At 41.3% G+C, this 24,741-nt stretch overlaps 1 protein-coding gene across 2 annotated transcripts in view; it reads left to right on the top strand.

Moving 5' to 3' along the window:
• Positions 1 to 9,614: 9,614 nt before the first annotated feature.
• Positions 9,615 to 24,741, top strand: part of ELAVL4 (ELAV like RNA binding protein 4) — a 126,710-nt gene continuing 111,583 nt past the window's right edge. For both annotated transcript variants that reach the window (XM_055341868.1, XM_055341870.1), the window contains exon 1: positions 9,615 to 9,746. In XM_055341868.1, the coding sequence (XP_055197843.1) occupies positions 9,678 to 9,746 (69 nt within the window). In that variant the 5' untranslated portion in view covers positions 9,615 to 9,677. The remainder of the gene's footprint in view (positions 9,747 to 24,741) is intronic.

Below are 24,741 nucleotides of genomic sequence, written 5' to 3'. Positions count from 1 at the left end.
TGCTAGGCTCTTGGTTAGCAGTGGTGTATGAAGGCCACAGCCCCAACCCATCCTACAGCTATAGTTCTCTGTCTGGGTTCTCTAAGGTCTAAGGGATGCCAAAGGGTCTCCACTCCTACTGGCCTAGGAGTAGAGTGCTTCATCTCCCTTGATGAATTTCCATTATTAAATCCTGTTTAATTTTACTCTTTGAGTGTGCCTTCCATTTCCTGTCTGGTGTCCTGTCTGACACACAGCTTTCAAGATAACAACCTAGAGAAGTCAGGAGACTTACTCAATGTCAGAAATCTGGTAAATGACAGAGTAGGGACTTCTACTCTGGGAAACTAGGGAATTCTCATTTCTTGACCCAGAGGCACCATTATTTTAAAATATATTGCTAAGGAATATATTCCAACTGGTGGATACTGTCAAGAAACCCTTCTACTTTGGTCTTCAGTTAAAAGTATATTATATGGGGTATTATTTATTGGTATGGAAAGGTAGGGCTCTTTAGAAAGAAATACTGTTCACTTTCTTGCCCCCAAGCAGACAAAATCCTTAACATGTCATATCTTCAGGAAGCAATTAGACTGTTTGCTTTTGGTCATTCATGGTGATGAAAAATAGGGATAGAGTGAATAGTTAATCATCTATTCGTCTCTCTGCTGATTTACCATAAAACTCTCTGTACTCTTTGTCCTTTCCTGTCTCTTCCCCGTCAACTGTTCATCAGCACCAAACATTGTCTCTAAGATGTAGTTCTGACCCTGTCATTTCCCTGTCCCCCACTATCCACAAGATGAAACATAAGCTTATAGGTTTGTCTTTCTTTCTCCATCTTTCCTTACGCTGATACCTAACCTCCTGGCTCTCCATTTCTCCGATTTAAATCCTCTATTTGCCTCAATATTAAATTATTTGCAGTTGACTAAACATGCTTCATATTTGCTTTTGCCTACTTGCATTTGTTGTTCTCTCTGCCTTAAATGTCAACTGTTCTTGCCCTTGAGTCCCCGTATCAGTCAAGAGAGCCACTTACCCATCGGAGTTCTGTTGGAAATCATCACAAGAAACCTTGTGGGCCCTGCAAGCAGAACTGCCACACTGAAGAAAAAAAGCTTAACTCCTTGAAGACAGAAACTGGATTTTATTCAGCACTATATCCCCTGAGTTCTTGTACTTTGTGGACAATCAACCAGTATTTATTGAGCAAAAGACTCAGTGTAAGGCTCCTTCAACCAAAACCTTTGTAAGAAAAGTTTTGATTTTTTTTAACTGATTTTAATTAAAATGTCAGAAAGGTGGGGTAAGGAGGGTAGTAAGGAACAGATAAAAAGCAAAAATTCTGGGTTGTCATCAACTAGAGTTTCTATATAGGGAGTCCATGACATTGAGTCATAGTTTTGCTGGTAGAGGCCTGAGTAGGACTCCTTACAACTTTGGTCTCTTATCCAATATATGGACACCTGTGGTTGACCTGTGTTAGTCTGCTTTGCTGCTATTATAGAAGAAATTTTTCTTTTTTTTCCCCCCTGAAGATTAGTTGGCCATCTATTCCCTACATCTCTGATATTAAAGATCTTTTAGTTCTCACAGCATGAGTTTCTGAACAAAGGGTCATCTGAGAAGCAGCAGTTTTGAGGCTCTTACTCAGGTCATTGGAACTAGTGTTCCTGAAAGTGCCTGGTGCAAACTGTAATAATAGAAGTCAGATCCCAAGTTTGTATTACAAGTGAATGTTTTGTACTACAAACTCTCCCTGTCCACTCATGCTATCACTTGTTGAGGGGAAAATGATACTAACTGTATCATTAACTAATTTGAAGTCAAATTACTGTGTCATTTGGAGACATATGGCAGAAGGATAGAGCTCAAGAATCTTTAGTATACATGAGACACTGTTACTGTGCATTGAAATAGTCTTTCTCTCTCCTTTGAGGATGTGATCTATTCTTTTGAGGTATAAATTATACAAGGCTAGAATATTATTATAATAAGATAATTTCAAAATACAAGTGACATCAAAACATTTTTACCAGATTAAAGTAAGTTTGAATTTTTTTCCCAATTTTTGAAATGAGAGAATCATACTCAATAAGGAAGAAGTGATCAGAATAAACAAAAATTTAGTGATCTGTCCTTTTCAAAATTGTTGTCACATGGAATCACAATAGGCCTCCTTTTCGGCTTTTCTAGATAAGTTCTAGATAAGTTTTCTGTTTAACTGCTTTTCTAGATGAGTTCTATTCAATGGGAGACATTCTTTAATTCATAAGACAGAGAAGAGTCTTAATAAGTTTGCCAAACTGATTCCGGATAACCAATACTGTAAAGACTATCATAATAGTCTTTTTCTCTATGGAAAATTGTACTTCTATGAGATGGAGTGACATTCAACAGGGATGAGGACAGGAAAGGACATATAGGAAGAGAAACGAAATCACAAAAAAATTAAATCAAGAAATGTTTGTGAGTAGCAGTGTTCTTACCTTTTGTTTGTACAGAACCCTTTCTCTTTTCTCTTACATTTTTCTGCATAGAAAGAGTGGAATAAAAGGAAGATGAAAGTTGAAGAATAAAAAGTAAAAATGGAACTCTGAACTAATGGTAAGAATCCTGAGATAATGTGTTTATCACAAGTGTTCTTGTTCCTGTATTCATTATCCAGGTTTATGGCATCATCGTTTCCCTAGTGGACCTGGCAGGAAGAATGCTGAGGAATTAGTGTAAATCCATCCTTCTATCTTACTGTCTACATTTAGTTACAATCTCTGGGTCTAGGTAGTCAATTTGATTTCTTTAATTAAGGTACTTTAGTTAAGATAGGGAAGACGATAGATGCAAAAATTACTGCCCTTGTGGAACTTACGGTTTCTTAAGCATCATATTTTTCTGATTTGAAGATAAGATTTCTGAAGTGGAAACTCATTTGTATGCTCAATGCTTGAAAAAAAACCCACTAAACTAAAACTTAGTTTTAGTGGGTTGTGATGTGGTTATCATTACCTGTATATGGACAAACTTAGAGAAGCTCCTAGGAGGTGTCTGTTCAACCATCACCTCAGTTGTATTTTTTGCATTTGGAAGGCCCATACACAATTGAATTTTAACTGAAATTTGTATCCCTGATTTTTATTTAAGTTAAAAATAGTCAAAAAGCTCATGGAAAGGATGCCAGGGTGGCTCAGAGGTTGAGTGTCTGTCTTTGGCTCAGGGCATGATCCTGGAGTTCCGGGATGGAGTTCCACATCGGGCTCCCTGCATGGAGTCTGCTTCTCCCTCGGCCTGTGTCTCTACCTCTCTCTCTGTCTCTCATAAGTAAATAAATAAAATCTTAAAAAAAAAAAAAGAACATGGAAAGATGTCCAGCATTATTAGCTATTAGTGAGATGCAAATCAAAACCACAAAGGGATACCTCTTTATCTCTACTGGCATGGCCATGATAAACTAATAATAATAATAAATAATGTGTTGATGAGGATGTGGAGAAATTGGAACCCTCGTACATTGCTGGTAGGATTGTAAAATGGTGCAGCCACTGTTAGTTAGTTCTTCAAAATGTTAAATATAGAATATATGACCTCCCCAGTTCCATTCCTACATGAGTACCCACAAGAATTGAAAGTAGTCATTCAGGTATATGTATACACATGTACATAGCAAGACTCTTCACAATAGCCATAAGGTAGAAATAGCCCAAATGTCCATTAATGGATGAATGGATAAACACATTGTAGTATATACATACAATGGAATATTCTTCAACTATGAGAGGGAAACTAAGTTCTGTTACAGGCTACCACATGGATGAACCTCCACAATATACTGGAAGAAGTGAGAGAAGCCAGACACAAAATGTGACACATGATTCTGCTTGTATGAAATATCAAGAATAGATAGGTCCAAAGAATTAAAAGGAAGGTTGGTGGTTGCAAGGGACTAGGGATGGGAGTGGGAATGGGAGAAACTGCTTAACGAGTAAGGTGGTTTTACTTTGGAGTGATTGGAACGTTTTAGAACTAGAAGGGGGTGGTTGCACAACGTTGTGAATGTACTAAATGCCACTGAATTATTCACTTTAAAATGGTTAATTTTATATTATGTAAATTTCACCTTGATAAATTATTTTAAAAATATAATGTGATGCAAAATGAAAATAAAAGCTATTGTATGCCATGAAGTTTGCCTGTCATATACTATTCAGTGCAATTAAAAACAGAATAAATGGCCAAATCTCTTTCTAAAGATCTTAGAATTTCAGAGTTCAGAGAGATTGGTATGACCTTTTCATATGACATTAAGGACTGTCATATAGGCACCTGACACCTACATGTCAAAAGCCTGGCTTCCAGTAGAAGCTGTATGATTCATAATCAGGTATAACTGAGGTATCCACATTCCTTTTCCCCTCAGCAGCACATCAGTATGCCCCATTCAGGACTCATGAGTGGTGCTACCTTTTGCAGCTAAGTCATGAGTGAGCATTGGTGGCAGGGTTGCAACTTGCCTGGTACAGGTGTATCCAGAACCAAGATCCAGAGCAGTGACCAAGGAGTCTGTGCGGCAGTGTCCTGCTATTTCCACGTTGAGGAGGGCCTAAGAGGCCTGTAGCTGAGGATTTGCTAGACTGGGTCCTCTTCTAACTATGTCACTGCTACCAGCATGATCCCATTTAGAGCAGTATTCCCACTGTCATCTGGCAAGTCTCAGACAGCCCTCAGAACCCAGTGGCACTGTGAGCTCACATTTCCCTGCCCTTACAGGTCCAGAACTCTGACCATCCCACATCTATTCCATCTCTTGGAGTCTGGCTGGACAAAGCTGCCTGTTTACTTCTTATAGATACCCTGAGTGCCTTGTAGCACTCAAGAGTGATTTACACTCTTCATTCAAGGTGATTTTTCTTCTTTTTCTCTTGTTGGAAAAAAAAATATACACACGTTTAATATCCAGCAGAGCATCTCCATACATTAAGAAGTATCAAAACTTTGAATAACCAAATGAAGAAGAAACCCCAATATTCCTTGAGGCCTTTTGAGATTGTATATGACTCCTCACATATCAAAGAGACCAAGTTCACCAGCATAGATTATGAAAAGCAGAGTCCCTGTGATGCTCTGCTTAGCTGTCAATGGCCAAAAATGATGGATAAGATCTTTGCATGATAGATTCTGTTTATTTGTAAAATTATGTACAAATTTAGTTTTCAAAATTTGAATCTTAGCCAGGCTATTTTCTTTGATATCATTTTTAATCTTAATATCATTAGTCAGGGTACATACTCTCCAGATAAGCTATAGAGACCATGGGTTTCTTGAGATAGGGGGCTATATTATGCATTTTTTTAATTTCTAGAACCCAGCAGAGTTTGTGCCATACAAAGGATACTTAATTGGGTAGACAAGACCTTTAGGGGAGGTAATGGGGAGGTAATATCCCATAATGGTTTAAGAACATGATTAAGGGCAAAGGCATTGAAACCCCTAGTATGGACATCTCCTTCCTCTCCTTATCCCTCTAGCTCAAGCCATGATACTCATCTGTGATAGCTATCATGTTCTCTGACCTCCCAAAACTGACTTGAGTGTGATTGTTCTGTATTCTTATAGGAACCGTATGTTTTACCATATCACACCCACCTTAGTTGATGTTTCCTGCTTGCCTCCTGCTTGTCCATGTGCCCAGTGCCTAGCGGCATGCCTCACTACAGAAGTGCTTGTTGAATCAATGAATGATGAGAAACATTTGTTTGCTTGGCCTGTTACCTCCTAGATCTTGAACCTTTCAAGGCGTGAGTAGAAAAGAGATATTAGAAGACAATGCACAGGAGGAGAATAGTAAGGAGGTAGAAGAATTTTCCCTTTCTCTTGAAAGTATCTCACTGCCCCCCACCCCTTCCACCACTGTCATAAGCAGGCCTGGATTCAGGGATGTTTTTCTGCTCCTTTAAAATTTAGGTTTAAACATAGACAAATGCTTTCTATCTTGTTTGTGATGTGGATATGTTAGGCTGATATTTTTATCCATCCATCCATCCTTCCATTTGTTTATTGAGTCTGTCAACACGTATCTACAGTGTCCTCTGTGTGTTGGGCACAGTGCTAAGTGCTGTTCATAGTGGTGAGTGAGAGGCAGTCTCTGACCTCAAGGAGTTTTCCTTCTGGCAGGTTAATTGGGTTCTAAACAAATATCCCCTCCAGTTTATGGATCTTAGATGAGGTCACTTTTTGTCTTTGTCAATAAGTCCAGGGTATCTATAGTCTCCCATGTACCAAATGGCATGCTGTCAGTTCTGTCCCTCTCTTATGTCTCTATGGGCTCCTCAAAAGCTATTTTTTCTTGCAAATGAAATAATGCCTATCATTGATACATGCTTGGTAGTTGAGTAAACCTTTTACAAATTGAATATTTTTATTATTATTACTAATATAATCATATAAATATGTCCTGCTAATTACATTTCTACTTCTTCTCCTTTGATGCCTCCTCTCACCATATTTCCTGGCCATTGCATGCTGCTTTGTTTGTTACTATAAAGCTGCTTTACCTTTCTACTGTGCTCCCACAGCTGTTGGAAACGCCTACATGATGTGACCTTCTGGTTTATCAGCTTCCTCTATGGCGACTGTCTTTAGATTTCTGTTCCTTTGTAAGCATTTACAATAATCTACTACTAAGACTTGCTTTGCTTATCTCATCACCCAACCACTGTTCTCCCCAAGACCTCTTGGAGCATCTGCTCTTTCTCCTGCCAGTTTGAGTTTGTTGCCATTTTTCATACCTCCAGATCTCAGGTGCTCACCTCTCTCCAGTCAGCAGTGAAGCATTTTCCTCTTTCATGTCTACCTGCTTTTGTAGGGATCCCATGACATTGTAGCTTGGGCTTCTGGTGAGAGTTATTTCATTATCACATGTCTTTCCTTTTCTTACACTATTAAATGTTAGAACCTGCCCCTGTAGCTGGAACCACTGACGCCATCCAGCTTTTAGGCCCCTGTACCAGCCTCTTTTCTCATTTATGGTGTTGATTTTTTCCCCCCATGGGGCTTTCTATTTTACCTCTGTTCAAACTGAAAGGTTTAAACCAAGGAAGAAGAAAAAATTGGGATTAGGTAGTGGAAGAAGGGAATCAGGATTATGTAGGGTACATGGAGGAGATGAGAGATCCAGCAGAAGGAATCGCCCTGTGCAAAGCCACAGAGGCCAGGAGCAGCATGGGTGTGTGATAGAGCAACATGAGCTGAGAAAATGCAAGCATCATGATGTAGCCAGGGCACTATAGAATGCAAGGGCTTAGATGGCAAGAGGTAACCTGCGAAGTTTGATTATATTAGAACCAGGAGGGCCTCTCCTAGATACTGAGAACAGAAAAAAACAACCTGGAAGTGAAACAGGTTGGGTTTTTCCAAGTGCAGGTGTTTTATTGGTAGCTATTTTTTCCCTGGCCTCCAAAAGCTGAAATACAAGCTGATGACCTTTTGTACATATTAAGGATGGCTTTCATTTCTTCTTGGTCCTTTTTTCCATCATTTTTGCTACCCAATGTGACTGGTCTAGACAGTGTATAGACTTACTGTTTTCTGGATCTGTTGATTGTCATGACCTGATAGTTGCCTCAAGCTTCCAGAATCCAATTATCAGCCTTTTCAAGTTTTGGATATGTCGGGACTCTCAGGTGAATCTTTTTGTCTTTTTTTCCCCCCAAGATTTTCTTTTTTTGAGCCCAATATGGGGTTCAAACTTTCACCCCCAAGATCATGAGTCACACGCTCTATGGACTGAGCCTGCTAGGTGCCCCTCAGATGAGTCTTCTTTGCCCACATACAAGGAATTACCCTTGTCTGAACCCACCAGATTTGAATAGTCTCCACATGGCTATCTTGAAGATATCATCACCATGACAATCCTTTGACAAAAATCACATACCGACAGCAATGGAAGACCGTGCTCCTACAGGGAACTCTCATCCTGGGCAATCTTCATGGTCCCTTTCATGTGAGGCCTTGCTAGTCTATGCTTCTCTCACTTCCCTTTGAACTCTAGAATCTATTTATTCCATTTATTTGACAATTACTAATACCGCTTAAATTTTGTCTCTTATTATACCATTTAGCTTTCTGTAAATTTCAGTCTTGCATCCCACACTAACTCTGAGTTCTTTGAAGGCAGAGAACATGATGTTAACTGCTTGAAGCCTCCTCAAGAGCCAGTCTTATGGCTGGAGACATAGGAGGTATTTGGTATATATTTGCTAAATGAAACAATGGGGCCATGGGCAAATGAACTGCAGGAAAGATTGAACTGCTTGGAGAACTCAGAGGTGGTTCAAAAGAGCAGCTAGGCAGCATGAGCCTGGGCTCTGGAACTATTGGACTTGGAGTTCCAGCTCTGCTAGGCTGCTCACAGGCTGTGTGACTTAGGGAGGTAGGTTGGTTTCTCTGAGCCTCCCCCTCTACCTTTTTTTCTCTTCTTTTTAAAACAAAGTTGATGACATGAACTTCACAGGTTTGTTTAAAGATCAAATGAGATAATGTATCAGTAATGAAATCACTGCTGTTACTGTTATTCATCATAAAAATGGTTCTTTGTGTTGGAAAAATCAGAAGGACAGGGAAAGGTTAGGGCAAATTATTTATCATAGAAAAGACTAGAAAAAGTTGCTTATTTGTTGGATTAAGTAGAAGATCCTCTTTCTTGGAATGAGTCCTGCTCTGGAGTTGGACTGCCTTATTTCCATTTGGCCTCCTTGTCTGCTAGCTGTGCCACACTGGGCAAGCCAACTTAAACTCTGTGTGCCACAAGTTTGTAATCTATAAAATGAAAATTGTAATATTTACTGCATAAAGTTATTGGGAGAAGCAAGTGAAACAACCCCTGTAAGGTGCTTAGTAACACAATGCCAGGCACAGAACTCTAGATAAGCTGTGGGTTTTTTTAAGATTTTATTTATTTATTAATGAAAGACACAGAGAGAGAGAGAGGCACAGAGACATAGGCAGACGGAGAAGCAGGCTCCATGCAGGGAGCCTGACGCAGGACTCAATCCCAGGTCTCCAGGATCAGGCCCTGGGCTGAAGGCGGGGCTAAACCGCTGAGCCACCTGGGCTGCCCTAGGCTGGGTTTTTTTATTGCTACTTACATCAGTTACCTATTACTGTATAATTAACTACTCAAAAACTAAGTGGTTTAAAACAATGAGTGTTTTTTATTGCTCATGGGTATACAGATCAGCTGGGCAGTTCTCTTGATGTCAGCTGTGCTCATTCATACCTTTGCGGTCAGTTCTAGGGCAGGTAGGCAGGTCTGTGATCTTGGCTGGGCTCTCTCACATGTGTGGGGTCAGTGAGCGATAGGCTATCCCAGGATGGCCTTGATGGGGCTCACGGGGCTGTGTTCTATGTAGTTTTTCTTTCTCTAGAAGGACAGTCAGGGCTTGTTCACATGACAGCTGGGCATGAATCCAAGGGAGAGTGAAAGTAAGCAAGAACTGACACAGCGGGATTTCTACTGCATTCTATTGGCCAAAGCAGATCATAAGGCCAGCCCAGATACAGGCATGGGGAATAGACGACATCTCTTGAGAAGAAGATCTACAAGGTCACATTGCAAGGGGCATGGATACACGGAGGGTTGAAGATTGTGGCAGTTGCTCTACCATACTACCTTTATGTTCCTTCTAGAAATATAAGAACAAATGTTTGTACCGTGGTTTGCAGATTACAAAGACCTTTGGCCTGAAAGTACCGAGTCTTATGATGAGACTGTGAGTTAAGTATTTTTGAGCCTTTACTTGCTGCTACCTACTATCTCAGGCACATGCTTCTGTTGAAATCTTTTTCTTACCCTTCCAGCACACAGTGATGGCTAACATTTGGGCAATAAGGTTTCCTCCTCAGCCTACTGTTCTGACTCTTCCAGGGTCGTTTTATTTACTTTCATGGTTTCACGTTCTACCTTTATGTAGGGACATTGATATTCCTGCCTAAATCTTCCAGAGTCTTATTCTTAGGGCTTGTTAATCAGTGCTTTGTAGCTGTCACATGACCATCTCAAACTCAGCATGTCCAGATGTGTAACCAGATGTGTTATTATTTTAAGATATAATTAGGCTGATATTTCCCAGAGTAAAAATGCTATGAAAATACAAAATACATATTGTAGTCTTTTGGCCCCTCTATGATTTTTATGTCTTTTAACTCCTTAAAGTTTTAGAGACACTGCACATGGCCTTCTGTAATTAACATTCTTAGCAAAAATACTTTTTGGATAAAGGCATTTCCTAATTGGCCTTAATCTTGGGTTGGAAGGTAGGGTCCTGGATGTAGATTGGGTAGTTTTTATTTAGGGTTTTAGTGGTGCTACTAAATATAGCATGTCCCATTTTTCCTTTTCCCTCAAACTGTCTCATTGATGTAACATGAAACCAAATAGAACAGTGCCGAACAGCTTGAAAGAGTGAATATCATGTGCTGAAAAGGAATATCACAGTATCACCTGATAAAAATAGCTTATACCCACAGCAAGCAGAGATTGGTGCACTCTAGAAGAGTGCATGCTTTTTAAAGGTTTGATTCACTTTTTTACCCCCAAGAAATTGATAGTTGTTTGCAAGTAATGGTTTGCTAGATGGGGAAAAATAGCCTTTAAACTTGGTGGTCAAGTACAGTTCTTAAAAATAAGCAGAAGAAATGTGGTTAAAGGGGCGCTTAACTTTTCCATGTTACCAGTCAAATATGTTCAGATTTCTGAGGATTGAGGTAGAGGTTTGACAAAGTCACGGTTAAGATGCCTGAAGAGGAAGGGATGATATTACTTATTTATTCTACAGGTCTTAGCCAAGGGACAACATCATTTATTCATTCACCAGTTGTTAACCAAGGAAATGCTTTATCTTGAGTATCAGAGGATACAAAGACAAACTCCTCAAGGAATTTCCTACTATGTAGGGATTACATTTTATTTATATAAGTATAAAGTATATAAGTATATAAGTATGCATAAAAATATTACCATGTCAAAAGGGACAGGTATTGTCAGAAAGGTATAAAGTGATATGGAATTTGTATGTTCTATCATTTATTCTGACAAAAATTGATTAAGTACCTACTTCATCCAGGCACTGCGGTAGGTGCTGGGGACACAGTTCACACTCCAGCAGGGCATATAAATAACAAGCTAATGAACTATTAAATAAAGTAATACAGGTTAGCAGGCAGAGACCTGCAGGTGTCGTTTTAGGTAGGTGATCAGGATTATGTAGAAATGAGTGTGGGGAAATGAAGGTCTTTCTGAAATAAAAAGTCTAGACATGGCTAGGTATGGGGGAGCAAGTAATGTGTTTGGGGAAGAGCAATCCAATTGGACTGCCTTGGGGGTGGGTGAGATGAAGGTAATAAGACAGCTGGCAAACCTCCATCTTCTACTCTTTTGAAAGGTTCTCAAGTTGGAGAAGTCAAGACTGACCTAGAAGCAATGGCTGGGGGTTTCAGGGCTTGAAGTCTATGCTGTCGAGTAGTGAGTGGTAGAAGGGATTCTGGTACCTGTTAGAATGGAACTCCAAAGGGCCAAAAGAACAGGAACGTTGTCTTTTTCATCTATTTCTATATGGTGCCTATCCCAGTGTCTGACACATAGTAGGTGATCAAGAGTTGAGTTTTGAATTATGTTCTGAACATCACACGTGTGGTTGTGTGAAATCCATGGATCTTCTTGCAAGTATTCAGTTGAGATGGCTATGGATTTAAATGGAAGTCTATAGCTAAGTTTTCCCTAAAACACCAGCCAATTCCACTTTGACTCCCCTGGTTGACATGAATTACAAGTAACCCCTTTTTCATTTCATAGACATTTTCTCTGCTAGGATCAGAGAATAGTTTTACTGTCCATAGAGCTGTACCTGATTTAAACAGGGTATGGTAATTTAATTTCTATTTATTTCGCTTATTCACAAACATTTATTTATTTCAGAAAGAGTAATTTTATCCAAGATTTCACAGACAGTAATCACTGAGACCTTGTGGCTCTGAGTCCATGCTCTTTCTACTACATCCTGCTGTCTTATATGAAACGGATTTCATTTCATGCAAGTTCTGTTTATGTACCTCTGTGTTATATTTCAATTTCTTTAATAGCAGCACCATTTTACTAGCTAAGCAGACTGCCAGTTCTGGATGGAGACCTACTCACTGTGCTGAGGAGGACACCTTACTCTCTGTTCCCTGTTTAATGAAGTCCTTCTAGATCTCTGGCCCCCGTGATTCTCTTGTCTCTGGTTCCTGCAACATTTATACCCTGCCCCCACACCCTCTCACACTTAGCTTGTTTTCCTACTGTTTCTCCTGGTTGAGTCTTATCTCCCTAGGTGGGTTGTATGTTCTAACACCAGAGCTGGGGATCCCTGGGTGGCTCAGCAGTTTAGCACCTGCCTTTGGCCCAGGGCGCGATCCTGGAGTCCCGGGATCAAGTCCCGCATCGGGCTTCCAGCGTGGAGCTTGCTTCTCCCTCTGCCTGTGTCTCTGCCTCTCTCTCTCTCTCCCTCTCTTTCTCTCTCTCTCTCTCTCTCTCTCATGAATGAATAAATAAAATTAAAAAAAAATAAACTAACACCAGAGCTATCTTTTAAACCAGGAACTCCATTTGTGTTTGCGTGACACTAGACATGGGTACTTATGAACTACTTGGTTGATTCAGAACCATCCATGGGTGAAAGGAAAGTGATAATGAATTCCTCCAGGACATAGGTCATATTGTCAACCTCATTTATATTCCTGGCCAACTATGGTATCAAGCCCAGAGTAGGTGCTCAGTAAATATGTTTTTGATATGTGGCCCTAGCTCCTCTACACCCTTGGAGTTTGTTCTTGGCATCTCTATTTAGCAGTATTCTTAGTGATGTTAATTACTTCACCATCCTTGAGGCAGGGTCTGGGGTTTATTTATCTGTGCAAAAATGAAAATAGTTATAATAGCTTGGTTTTTAGTTATTCCTATGCACTGGGCATTATACTAAGCATTTTACGTAAAGTACTATATTAAACCCTTATAACCACCCTCTGAAGTCAGTCAGTCTCCAGAGCCCAAACTCCTGACCTTGGTACTATGTTGCCTTTGTAGACCTTGTCTGTGCTGGATAACTCCCAGCCCTCACGATTCTCTGGAGAAGGCCAATTGAAGGCATTGCCTAAGCATTTTTTAAAAATATTTTATTTATTTATTCATAAGAGACACACAGAGAGAGAGAGCAGAGACACAGGCAGAGGGAGAAGCAGGCTCCCTGCAGGGAGCCCGATGTGGTACTCGATCCCAGGTCCTGGGCCGAAGGCGGGGCTAAACCGCTGAGCCACCCGGGCTGCTCTGCGTAAGCATTTTATTTTATTTTTTTAAAATTTTTATTTATTTATGATAGTCACACAGTGAGAGAGAGAGAGGCAGAGACATAGGCAGAGGGAGAAGCAGGTTCCATGCACAGGGAGCCTGACGTGGGATTCGATCCCGGTTCTCCAGGATCGCGCCCTGGGCCAAAGGCAAGCGCCAAACCGCTGCGCCACCCAGGGATCCCTGCGTAAGCATTTTAAACATTTCTAAGTCCTTTGTATTTTAGTGTCAGGGCTATTATGAATATATTCTATGAAATTCTGTGGTTTATTTTTCCTCTTTGCTGAATTGGCTAAATACAGGATTAATACAGGGAATATCTAGAGTAGACTAGAATTGACGTATTTGCCACCCCTGGCTTTGCCAGGGAACAAGATTCCCTGTTTTCTAAAGCTTTCTTGGCACTGTTAATGTGGTTGGACACAGAAGGATATCTGTGATGTAAATAATGGTCACTGGGACGGAGGAGATAACAGTTTTGGGGATGGTATTTCTAGTTTTGGGGAGGTGCAAAAGAATTACAGTGGCCAGGGAGGGTTGGACACTGCATTTATTTTCCTGAGACCTCATTCAGATTTCTACTCATTTAGCACTATTTAAGAGTAGTTCTTGGTGGTGGGGGTGGGGGTGGGATAGGGAAGAGGAGAACATGGGCTCTTCTATGAGCTCTTCTCCATCATTTTCATTTTCTCCTTAACTGACCTGTGTTTTCAGTTGACGGCAAGAATATAGAATATGAAACTTGCACAACTAAATGGTGAGATTTCATAAGGGCAGAGAAAGTTGTATAATCATTTTAGACTTTAGTGTTTTCCTCTGTAAATACCATGTACTCCATAGAACTGTTGGTGGAATAAATGAGATCCAGATATGTGACCTACAACATCCAGTATTACCTGATCTCCCCCTGCTTCTCACATCTCAGATCACCCCAATCCAGCCTCACCGGATTTCTTGTCTTGTTCCAGGGGGCCTGGCTGGCTCCTGACCCTGTGCCATCCTGCTCTACCCACACCTCCAGATCCTTAGGTGGCTGGCTGACTTCCTCCTTCCCTTGGCTCAGGCCTCTGTTCATATGACCTCTCCTCAGAGAACCTTCCCACCCTCAATCTAGAAGAGCCCTCTCTCCTTCCTCCCCTGTTTTGTCTATCCCCTTATCCTGCATTATTTTCCTTATACTACTTTACTGCTATCTTAAACTACTTTATTTTTTATTACTTATTTGTTCTCCCCTCACTTGAATGAAAGCTCCATGAGAGCAGGGGTTTCAACCATCAAGTTTCCTTTTCTCTTCAGTCCCTCCAGGGCTGCCTGGCATGTGGTAAGCACTCAGTGTTTCTTGTCATGTATATAAATGCACCCCACATGATCCATTTCTTGTGGAATGGATAGACTTCTTAATTAAAGCTTTGTAGCAACTTTTTTTCCTGGGTTATGCATTTTTTATTTTTACGTATTTAACCAGTAAAACTTTATTGAACAATTTGGTTACAGAGAATCAGGGTCAAATTGAATCCGGACAAATGGAGACAGTTTCCTAAGGATTAGGTGGCTACCTTATGGGGTAAGAATTGTTAAGTGCAGGGTTATTGCTGACAGCTGATTTTTAGAGAAGCAGCCAAGGTAGGATGGGAAGAACTGGATTCAAGTAGGTGAAGAAAACAAGAGTCATGTTTGAACATGACAGGGCTGTAATCAAACTGGACAGGCAAGGAGTGCCGAAGGCCTTATACTTACTGATGATGTGACTTTGTTCAAGTCCTTTGACCTCTTCTACACTTCTGATTCCTTTTCTGTAAAATGAGACTCATAACTGAAGAAGGGAGATGGGGGAGGGACTGCCTATCACATAAGGGTTATTGTAAAACTGTTGGGAGAATGTATGTGATAATACTTTATATCAAGTGGAACTCATATAAATTAATATAAATGCATATGAAGTGCTTGGCACCCAGTAAATACTCAACAAATGGCACCTATTGTTTGTCTTAAAATTATTAAAGCACTGGAAATGATTTGAAACACTTTCAAAGATTTCAGTGTCTTAGTGTTAATGATCAACCTTTTTTGGATTTCAACAGATTTTAAACAAACTGTTGGATTGTCTTCTACTCTCTGTTTGCTTTTAGTAAGCATAGGAGGTCCCTTGAGCACAGTGAGAATCTGGACTCTGGAATCAGACAGAAATGAGTGCAAATCCTGAAGTGAATGAATAAGTAGGCAAATGGACTAGTGCCCAAACCTAATCTTAGCCTATGCAAGTTTCAATTTCCTTTCTCTCTCAAATTGCTGTCCATCATGTAAAAGAAGCATGTGGCCAAAATGCCAGAAGCAAGAGAAATAAACTGTGGCCTAGATAATTCACAGATGCCTTTTGTACCCCTGCATGAATGTGAACCACCCTGTATTTCCTCCTTGACAGACACATGCTTGGTTCACACAGCCCTACTGAGTCTTCCCACTGTTTTATAAGACAGATGCCAAGATCCATTGAGTGTCAGCCACTCACTGTCACCATCACTGGTGAATGACAAGAGTCCCGGAAAAGAAAGGGCTATAGGCAGGTCACCTTTCCTCTAGCTTATCAAGGGGGATACATAGATCCTCCTTTTCTTGGTAACTGGACTCCAACTTAACTTTGAAGGTCTCTCAAGTCTATGGTCTTTGCAACTTCTGGGAATGACATAAATAATAATAATCTTGATACAAAGTTTGACTGAGTACTTGCTAGTATCAGACATTGTACTCAATCCTTCATCTGAATCCTTCCACAGCACAAGAAGGTATAGGTATTATTTTTGTCCCATTTTTTTCAGATGGGGGAAACTAAAGTTTGTTTGTTTGTTTCTTTTTTTTTAAAAGATTTTATTTATTTGTTTGTTTGTTTATTTAGCACAAGCACGGAGAGGGAGAGGGAGAAGCAGGCTCCCTACTGAGCAAGGAGCCTGATGTGGGGCTCAATCCCAGGACCCTGGGACCATGACCTGAGCTGAAGGCAGATGCTTAACTGATGGAGTCACCCAGGCACCCTGAAATAGAAGTTTCAAGAGATGAAATAACTTTCCCAAAGTACCCCAACTAGAAAATGGAGAAGTTGAGAGGTCACTGAAAATCATCTGACTCCAGAGCCCCTGCTGGGTTGTCAGTCTGTAAGGTGGTCTGTCATCTCTGCCAGCCTGTGAAGTCTTTGGAAGGAGAGATAGATCTCCTTCACCTTAATCCCCATTCATCCCCAATACCCTACTTGGTCAGTGGTTATTAAGATGAAAATTTTAAAAAATACGCATACACACACACAGAGAGAGAGAGGAATATTACTCAGCCATCAAAAAGAATGAAATCTTGCCTTTTGCAATGACATGAATGGAGCTAGAGTGTGTTATGCTAAGCAAAGTAAGTCAGTCAGAGAAAGACAAATACCATATGATTTCACTCACATGTGGAATTTAAGAAACAAAACAATTGAACATATGGGAGTGAGGAAAAAGAGAGAGGGGGAATCAAACAATAAGAGACTTTTAATGATAGAGAACAAAATGAAGGTTGATGGAGGGAGTGGGGTGGGGGATGGGCTAGATGGCTGATGAGTATTAAGGAGGGCACTTGTTATGATGAGCCCCCTGCGTGTTGTGTGCAAGAGATGAATGAATTCTACTACTGAAACCAATATTGCACTGTATGTTAACTAACCAGAATTTAAATAAAGTTTTGGGGAAAAAAAGAAACTTAACTTTGAAGGTCCCTCAAATCTGTGGTCTTTATGTGGATGGTGCCCTAATCTATATCTCAAGCTGCAAGATAAAAAGTGCCTACACCTAGGCATTCTACTCAGCCATTTGCTCAGACAGGTAGTCTCCCCAAGCTTCACAGCACCTTTGGAGGAGGAGGGGGTATTACTCCATTTTACAGAGGAAGAGATATCCTCCCAGTCCTTTTTAGTAATCGGCAGTGAAGTTGGGATATAAACTCAGGTTTCTTAATATCATACTTAGTCATTTCCCCTCCTCTGCATCTTTGAACTTTTAAGAGACTTAGACATTTTCTTGATGGAGGCAAGGTTATTTGACAAAGTCTTTTTTTTTTAAAAAAGCTTACCATAATTGTGTGGTAAAAGCTATTTTAATCACTAATACAGGCACAAATGCTCTATTGATTTTTTTTTTAAAGCGAAGTAACAAAAACCCATGTCCCTCTTTTTGTGAAAAATCATTATTACTAGGTGTTGTGGTCTGCAAGATGCTAAATAAGGATTCTAGCTAAAATGCTTTGCAAAACTATTTCATTGCAAAATCAATAATATACGTGAAAAATTTATGAAAAGGTGAATTAAGGCTAAAACAACTCCTTACCTTTTAGTGAATACACACACGTATGAAACATTAATATGCATTGTTAACTTTTGGTCATCTGCTGGGATTTGAGATCTAGTGGCTTTGTTTATTTATTTAGTTATTTTAAAGATTATATTTATTTATTTATGAGAGACACAGAGAGAGAGAGGCAGAGATACCAGCAGAGGGAGAAGCCGGCCCCATGCAGGAAGCCTGGTGTGGGACTCGATCCCGGGACTCAGGGATCATACCCTGAGTCAGAGGCAGATGCTCAACCGCTGAGCTACCCAGGTGTCCCGAGATCTGGTGGCTTTGTAGATGAAGAAAATACCTAGAGTCTTGCCTGAAATGTAATGGTAACCATAACCAAATTGGGCAGGCCACAGGTAACAAAGGCCTTAAGTACTTAGAAAAGTAGAGCTCTAATATAGGGGGCCAGACTCTGGATTCCGGGTAAGATTCCTGGGCCTCCAGGTGCCTCTGGATGTTTTCAGTACACCTTGTGAATAACACAGTGAGCTGGTATTTGGCTCATCATGGCTGCAAGGCATGCTGTGCAGAATAAACCCAAGACAATTAGGAATGGAGAGGGAGGGGGAGGATTTGAAAATTATGTAGGGGTACCAGGCATGGCCCATAATGGCAGTTTCTAGAATGAATGTACAATTAGCAGGACTCAGAGAGTCCTGGTGAAGAAGGACAAAGAGATAAGCTGAAAGCTGGGCAAGTTATTCAACTTCTAGAGGAGAAAGGTAAGAATACTTCCTGTATTGGTTCATTAGTCAGGGTTTTCCAGAGATGGATGTATATATAGAGAGATTTATCATAAAGAGTTGGCTCATGTGGTAATGGAGGCTGACAAGTCCCAAGATCTGTAGTTAGCAAGCCAAAGACTCGGGACAGCCAATGGTGTCATTCCATTCTGAGTCCAAAGGCCTGAGAGCCAGGAGACCTGATGGTGTAGTTCCAGTCTGAACGCCTGCAAGCTCAAGACCTAGAAAGAGCTGATGTTTCAATTAGAGTTGGAAGGCATGAAGGAACTGATGTCCCAACTTGTGCAGTTCAAGCAGGAGAAGTTTCCGTTTACTCACTGGAAGGTCAATCTTTTTGTTCTGACCTTCAACTGATTAAATGAGCCCACCCACATTTGGGAGGGCAATCTGCTTTACTCCATATACTCATTCAAATGCTAATCTCATCCAATACACTTCATAGACACCCAGAATAATATTTGACCAAATATGTAGGCACCCTATGACCCAGTCAAGTTGACATATAAATTAACCATCACGATTCCCATGCTTGTCGTAGAAATGCTACGGGAATTAAAAAATACCACACAAATGTAAGAGTGCCATCATTTATTCAAGGGAAAAGGTGTTTATTCCTTAATGATAATAACGTACATTTACGTAGTTCTTCCCATGTGCCAGTTAGTGTTCTGTTTTACTTGCCTTCTCTCATTTAACTCACAATAACCTTATCTCTCCCTTTACCCTGAGAGTGTCCATGTCTATAATTGTTACTGCAGGTAGACTGCCTGCAGTATGACATGGAGAGCAGGAGCATAGGCTCTGGAGCCAGCCTGCCATGGTTTGAATTCTGGCTCTTTGCACCTTGATTTCCTCTCCTGTGAAATGAGATGACAGTTATAAAGTGCTTAGAAAAGAGCCTAGCATTTAGTATGTAAATATATGCCAGGCGCGTCTATATGTAGAGTTAGCACATGAGTGTGTACGTGTGCATGTTGCAGTGGTGGTGGTCACAGAAATTACAAGCTCACTTGCCTTCAGGAGCCAGTCAGATAACAACAGGGTGTGAAGCAACCAAGAATAAGTCAGTAAGGAGTGGTAGAGTCGGTGTAGAACTAGGAAGTGCCCTCTTCCTTTAAAGGCACTGAAGGCAGCCCCAGTGGTGCAGTGGTTTAGCGCTGCCTGCAGCCTGGGGCATGATCCTGGAGACCCCGGATCCAGTTCCACATGGGGCTCCCTGCATGGAGCCTGGTTCTCCCTCTGCCTGTGTCTCTGCCTCTCTCACTGTGTGTCTCTATGAATAAATGAATAAAATATTTAAGAAAATAAAATAAAATAAAATAAAATAAAATAAAATAAAATAAAATAAAGGCACTGTAATTTGGGAATTTACAAATCATGTTCAGACCACCACCCCACCCCCTTCCACCCCCAGCCGCCACCGTCTGTCTCATGCCAAGCTGCTGTAATGTGTGTTTTATGAGGACCTAACAGTTCTGCTAGCAGGGTGGCCCATTTTACAGGTGTCAGAATCAAAGCCCACTCCCCACATAGTAAGCACCAGAGGGAATTGGGACTGAACACAGGGCCCTCCCTAGGCAAACCCCATCCCCGGCTGACCTCACTCTCTTAGCCATTCTTAGGCCTAACACAGGAACCTCTGTCGTGGCCACAGAGGTTGTGGCTGTGTTTGCACTTGTGTTAGCCACTCCCTTGTGAGCTCAGAAGGGTTGAGGCCTTACTCATCTTTGTGTTTCCTGCTTCCCTAGCACATTGGTATCCATTGAGTAACATCTGCCAGGTCTAAGTTCTGGTCCTTGTCCATCTCTCAACAGGTGGTGGACTTGGGCAATTAGTGTAGTGTCTAAGATGTTCAATTTCTCCATCCTCAGGACTGGAATAATTCCCACAGGTTGTATTCCCTGGGAAGCAGACTCTGAGATGTGTGCTAGCATGCCAGAAGGAGACTTTTAGTGAGTGCTCTTGAGATTGATGAAGTTGTGGAATATAGGTGAGGTCTGGAGCCAACAACCAAGAAAGAATTCTTGAGACGTCTTTGGTGCAAAATGGTGGTTTTATTAAAGCCCAGGGGCAGGACCCAGGGGCAGGAAGAGCGGCTGCCCTGGGCCTGTGAGCGGTGGCTGATTATATACCCAGGAGTTGGGGGAAGCAAGCAGAAAAGGGAGATTTCAAAAGGATTTCCGTATGCTAAGGAGGAGCTACAAGATATTGGAGGCCTTGCCATTGTCAAGTTAGATTGTTTTTACCTCTAGCAAGGCTTTCACATTAAGACAACTGCAACTTTCCTGAAGAATGTCACACATATCTCACCCTGGGTGGGGGTCGTTTGTGGGAGTCAGCTGTGCTTTGTCCTCAGCTAGCCCTGCTCCCTCATCAGGATTATAAAGAGGGAAGGAAAGAGAAGGGAAGGGGAAGAGAAGGGGGAGGCGGGATGGGGGGAGGAAGCAGGATCAAACCGAGGGAGAAGTGGGGCTGCAGCACGGTCTCAGTGAAGGCCTCAGCCAAGCCCATGAGGAGCCAGAAAGCTAAGATAGCGCTTCCAGAGTGTCCAGAGTCAGAGTAGGGGTGCCAGGTCTCTAGACCCTATGCTGACCAGGCACTGGATGTGGGGTGCCCCAAGAACGGGGCATGACTTTGGGAGAGACAAATCTGTCTTGTCAGCTGAGGGCTGTCTAGGGCATGAAGTCCTTCTATCCTGAAGGAGGAGCTGGGCAGCTCCCTACAACCTCCACTACAGCAACTTCACGGGGTGTTTGGAAAGCTGATACTTGTAAAATCATACTGGGAAATGCTAAACAAATGTAACATTTTTAGTTGGTAATATTAGCAGTAGTAAATTTGGGGCTCAGGAAATATTTCAGCTAAGTTGAGTCTATTTTTTTAGGACAGATTCCCAGTAAGAATCATGAAGTTGGTATATACCGTGGTTTTATTCCTCTCACTTCCCCCAAAGAGACCCTTTCCCCTCTTTCTTTTGTTATTAATCTCCTCTTTAAAGTGCTTATGCCATCCTATTTTAAAACCTCTAGGGTTGGTTTGATTTGATTTCCTTTCCACTAAAATGACTGTTCTGAACCCTGACCTTAATCCGGGGTGGTTAGAGCAGCTGGAAGCACTTTCTTGACTATCTATCTATCTTCACACTTTATATTCCATATAGGCTCAGGGAAATTCTAAGTTCGAGTGCAGTTTTTAAACATTGCTAACATTAACTATTCCTATTATCAGTGAGGTTAATTAAACATAATTGAGTGCCAGCCCTAGCATTCCCAACTCTGTACTGACCCTGGAGTCAGTCTGTCAGCTTGTAGAGCTCAGACATGAGAACACCACAGCAAAAGCCGTCAACGTGAAAGATGAATGTTCCAGAGATCAAGAGTGTTGAGCAACTCTGAGTCAATTCCGGGGGCCAGCTGCTTATAGAAAGAACTATGTATGAGAGTTCAAAGGTGTAATATATTGTTGATTTCACACACACACACACACACACACACACACACACACACACACACACTCATGTACCCAGGCAGTACCACTGTGAATTCCAGCATCATGTGATTTCTTTCAAACATACATGTGCATGTATTTCTAACTCATAAATTTCATCATGTCCCTTCTCTGCCAAAATATCTTCTGTTGCTCCCTTGACATCTCCACCATAAAATTTAAAGTCTTAGCAAAGCTCTTTTAGTCTCTGAATATGTCAGCATCTTGTATGCTGTTGTGTCTTTGCGGATGCCATTTCCTTTACCCCAAAAAGCCTTCTCAATGTCACCCCTACCGAGCAGTCTTCCCTGGCTTCATCACAATGCCACAGTGTCACTTGCTGCTCTATACCGGCTTTACTCCCACTGAGCCACCTGATGGGAGAGAAATGAATTCATGGAACTTTCAAGAGATGACAGGGTCAGGGTGGAGAGAGAACAGGAGAAGTAATAAGCAAAACCCTTTTACTTAAAACTTATTATATCCTATGGAGTCAATATTCAGTTATAAGCATGACTTTATGTATCTGATCCTTGATTTTGGTTTTGGTTTTAAGAAGAACCAAGAACCAACCACCTTTTGACCCAAGGATTAGGAGCTTCTAAGAAGAGGGTTCCTGAGAGAAGTAAAACTTTCCCCTGACTGCCCCCTTGTGGAGGTGCTGCAAGAGCCCAGAGACGATAGACAAAAACACAAACCTTGTTCCCCAGGTTGAGAGATCTTGAAATATATTGTGGATTGTCCATTGCTTTGTTTAGTCAGGCTACCACGTGTAGATAGTTACATATTTTTTAAAATTAGAGTATGGAAAGTCGTGCCCCGAAATGAATTCAGTTTGCCTCTGGTAAATCCGATGGTTCTTCAAAAACATTAGAATACACAAAGAGAAGGCTCTGAACAGCACATGAGAAAAGGTCATGTGTGGTTAAGAGAGGCCTCTGGCAGGTGAAGTGCTAGATGCACACCGGCTTCTACTCGCTTGCCTTCACAAACTGAAGACAGCACTATGAAGAACACTTTCAGTTCTGTTTCTCTTAGATTAGTGGTCCTTGCTGTGCCCAAGAATCACCTGATGAGCTATGTTAAAATGCTGATTTCTGAGCCTCTCTTCCAGATTCTGATTCAGTGGATCTGGGCTATCGTCCAGGAATATACATTTCAATAAGCACCCTAGGGTGATTCTAATGGACACACATCTTGCAGTGTGGATGGGTTTTACAGAGCCATTTACACACTTTTCCGTGACTAGGCACCTTTCAGTAGAAGTTATGATTTCAGATATTCTGAACCATTGTCCTTTGATAGCACCCTTTTTAGACTCATGCCCTGATTTTTGGCTTGAAAGACATGGTCTTCATTTCTGCACATGGGATTGCTAGTTAGAATTAGCATTTGACCTCCAACTATGGAACAGACTTTCTCCTTTTCCAACTCCGTCTTTCTTTGTACCCATCTACCTGTCTACCTCGCTGTATAGCTATGTACATGTCCACTCATATATTTATGCGCTTTGTGTTCAGTGAAGCAACATGAACCACGGGATAAGCCAGTCTTTTGAGACATGGGTTACACTAGGGTTCTGGCATTTTTGATGGGTAAAGGTGAAATGTGCTGGCCAGGAACTAACCCCCCTGAGAATAATACCAACAACCATTTCTTGAGTACCTGTGAGGTACTTGGTACTCTACAGGCCTTCTTAGGTGCATCATTACTAACCCAGAAGAGGGTAGTTCACAGGTGAGGAAACCAGAAACTTAAAGAGATTATGTATCCAGGACTCCTGGGTGGCTCTGGGGTTAAGTGTCTGCCTTCGGCTCAGGGTGTGATCCTGGAGACCCGGAATCGAGTCCGGGTCAGGCCCCCTGCACGGAGCCTGCTTCTCCCTCTGCCTGTGTCTCTGTGTCTCTCATGAATAAATAAATAAAATCTTTTTTTTTTTAAAGTGAGAGAGAGATTATGTAACCACTCAAGTCCTCCAGAGTCTTGGAGGTTGAACTATGCCTGAATCCAGGTGTGTCTGACTCCAAAGCTCTCTGCTTCCTTTCTCTCAATGAACTTGTATCTTTGGCTACACAGATGGCACCAAAGTTCATTGACCTTTTCCAGGTCCACTAGTCAGTTTTGTTTTCATTAAATATACAATTTTAATTGGAAACTCTGTTTTTAGGAAAGTTAGCAAATCAAGAATTTCTCCATGGCACTGCTACTAATATCTTCCCAGTTTCTGGGAAATCTAAAACTCAGTTGTACTGAAGAAAAAAGAATACTTGCTGTGATTTTTTTTTAGAGGTTTCTGAAAGTTGTTTTAGGAACAAACCGGGCAACCATGTATCTTAATTTTGTATTTTTTTTAAAGATTTATTTATTTATTCATTCAGACAGAGCGAAGAGAGAGGCAGAGACACAGGCAGAGGGAGAAGCAGGCTCCATGCAGGAAGCCCGATGTGGGCCTCGATCCTGGGTCTCCAGGGTCACACCCCGGGCTGCAGGCGGCGCTGAACCGCTGCCCGTAATTTTGTATTTTGTAGAGAACCTGCAGCATTGTTGACACTCCTAAAAGGTCAATAACAACTTGTTTGATATTTCAAGTTAATTGTGAGTCTCTGCATGTTTGCATAGCTAAACCTTTATTGCTAAAGGTCCCTTATAAATGTTGCATTGCCCTCAATGTTTGGAGCTGCCTTGAATGCCTTGTATGCCAGTGAAAATGCATTTGTTGCAGTGGAAGGGCATTTGATTGAACACAGTGTAGTTCATTTTCCTTTAGCTATCAGAATGTTTTAAAAAATAAAGT

The sequence above is a fragment of the Nyctereutes procyonoides genome, unplaced genomic scaffold (genome assembly GCF_905146905.1).
Source record: "Nyctereutes procyonoides isolate TBG_1078 unplaced genomic scaffold, NYPRO_anot_genome, whole genome shotgun sequence".
Lineage (NCBI taxonomy): Eukaryota > Metazoa > Chordata > Mammalia > Carnivora > Canidae > Nyctereutes > Nyctereutes procyonoides.
This window is presented reverse-complemented; position numbering and strand designations above follow the sequence as displayed.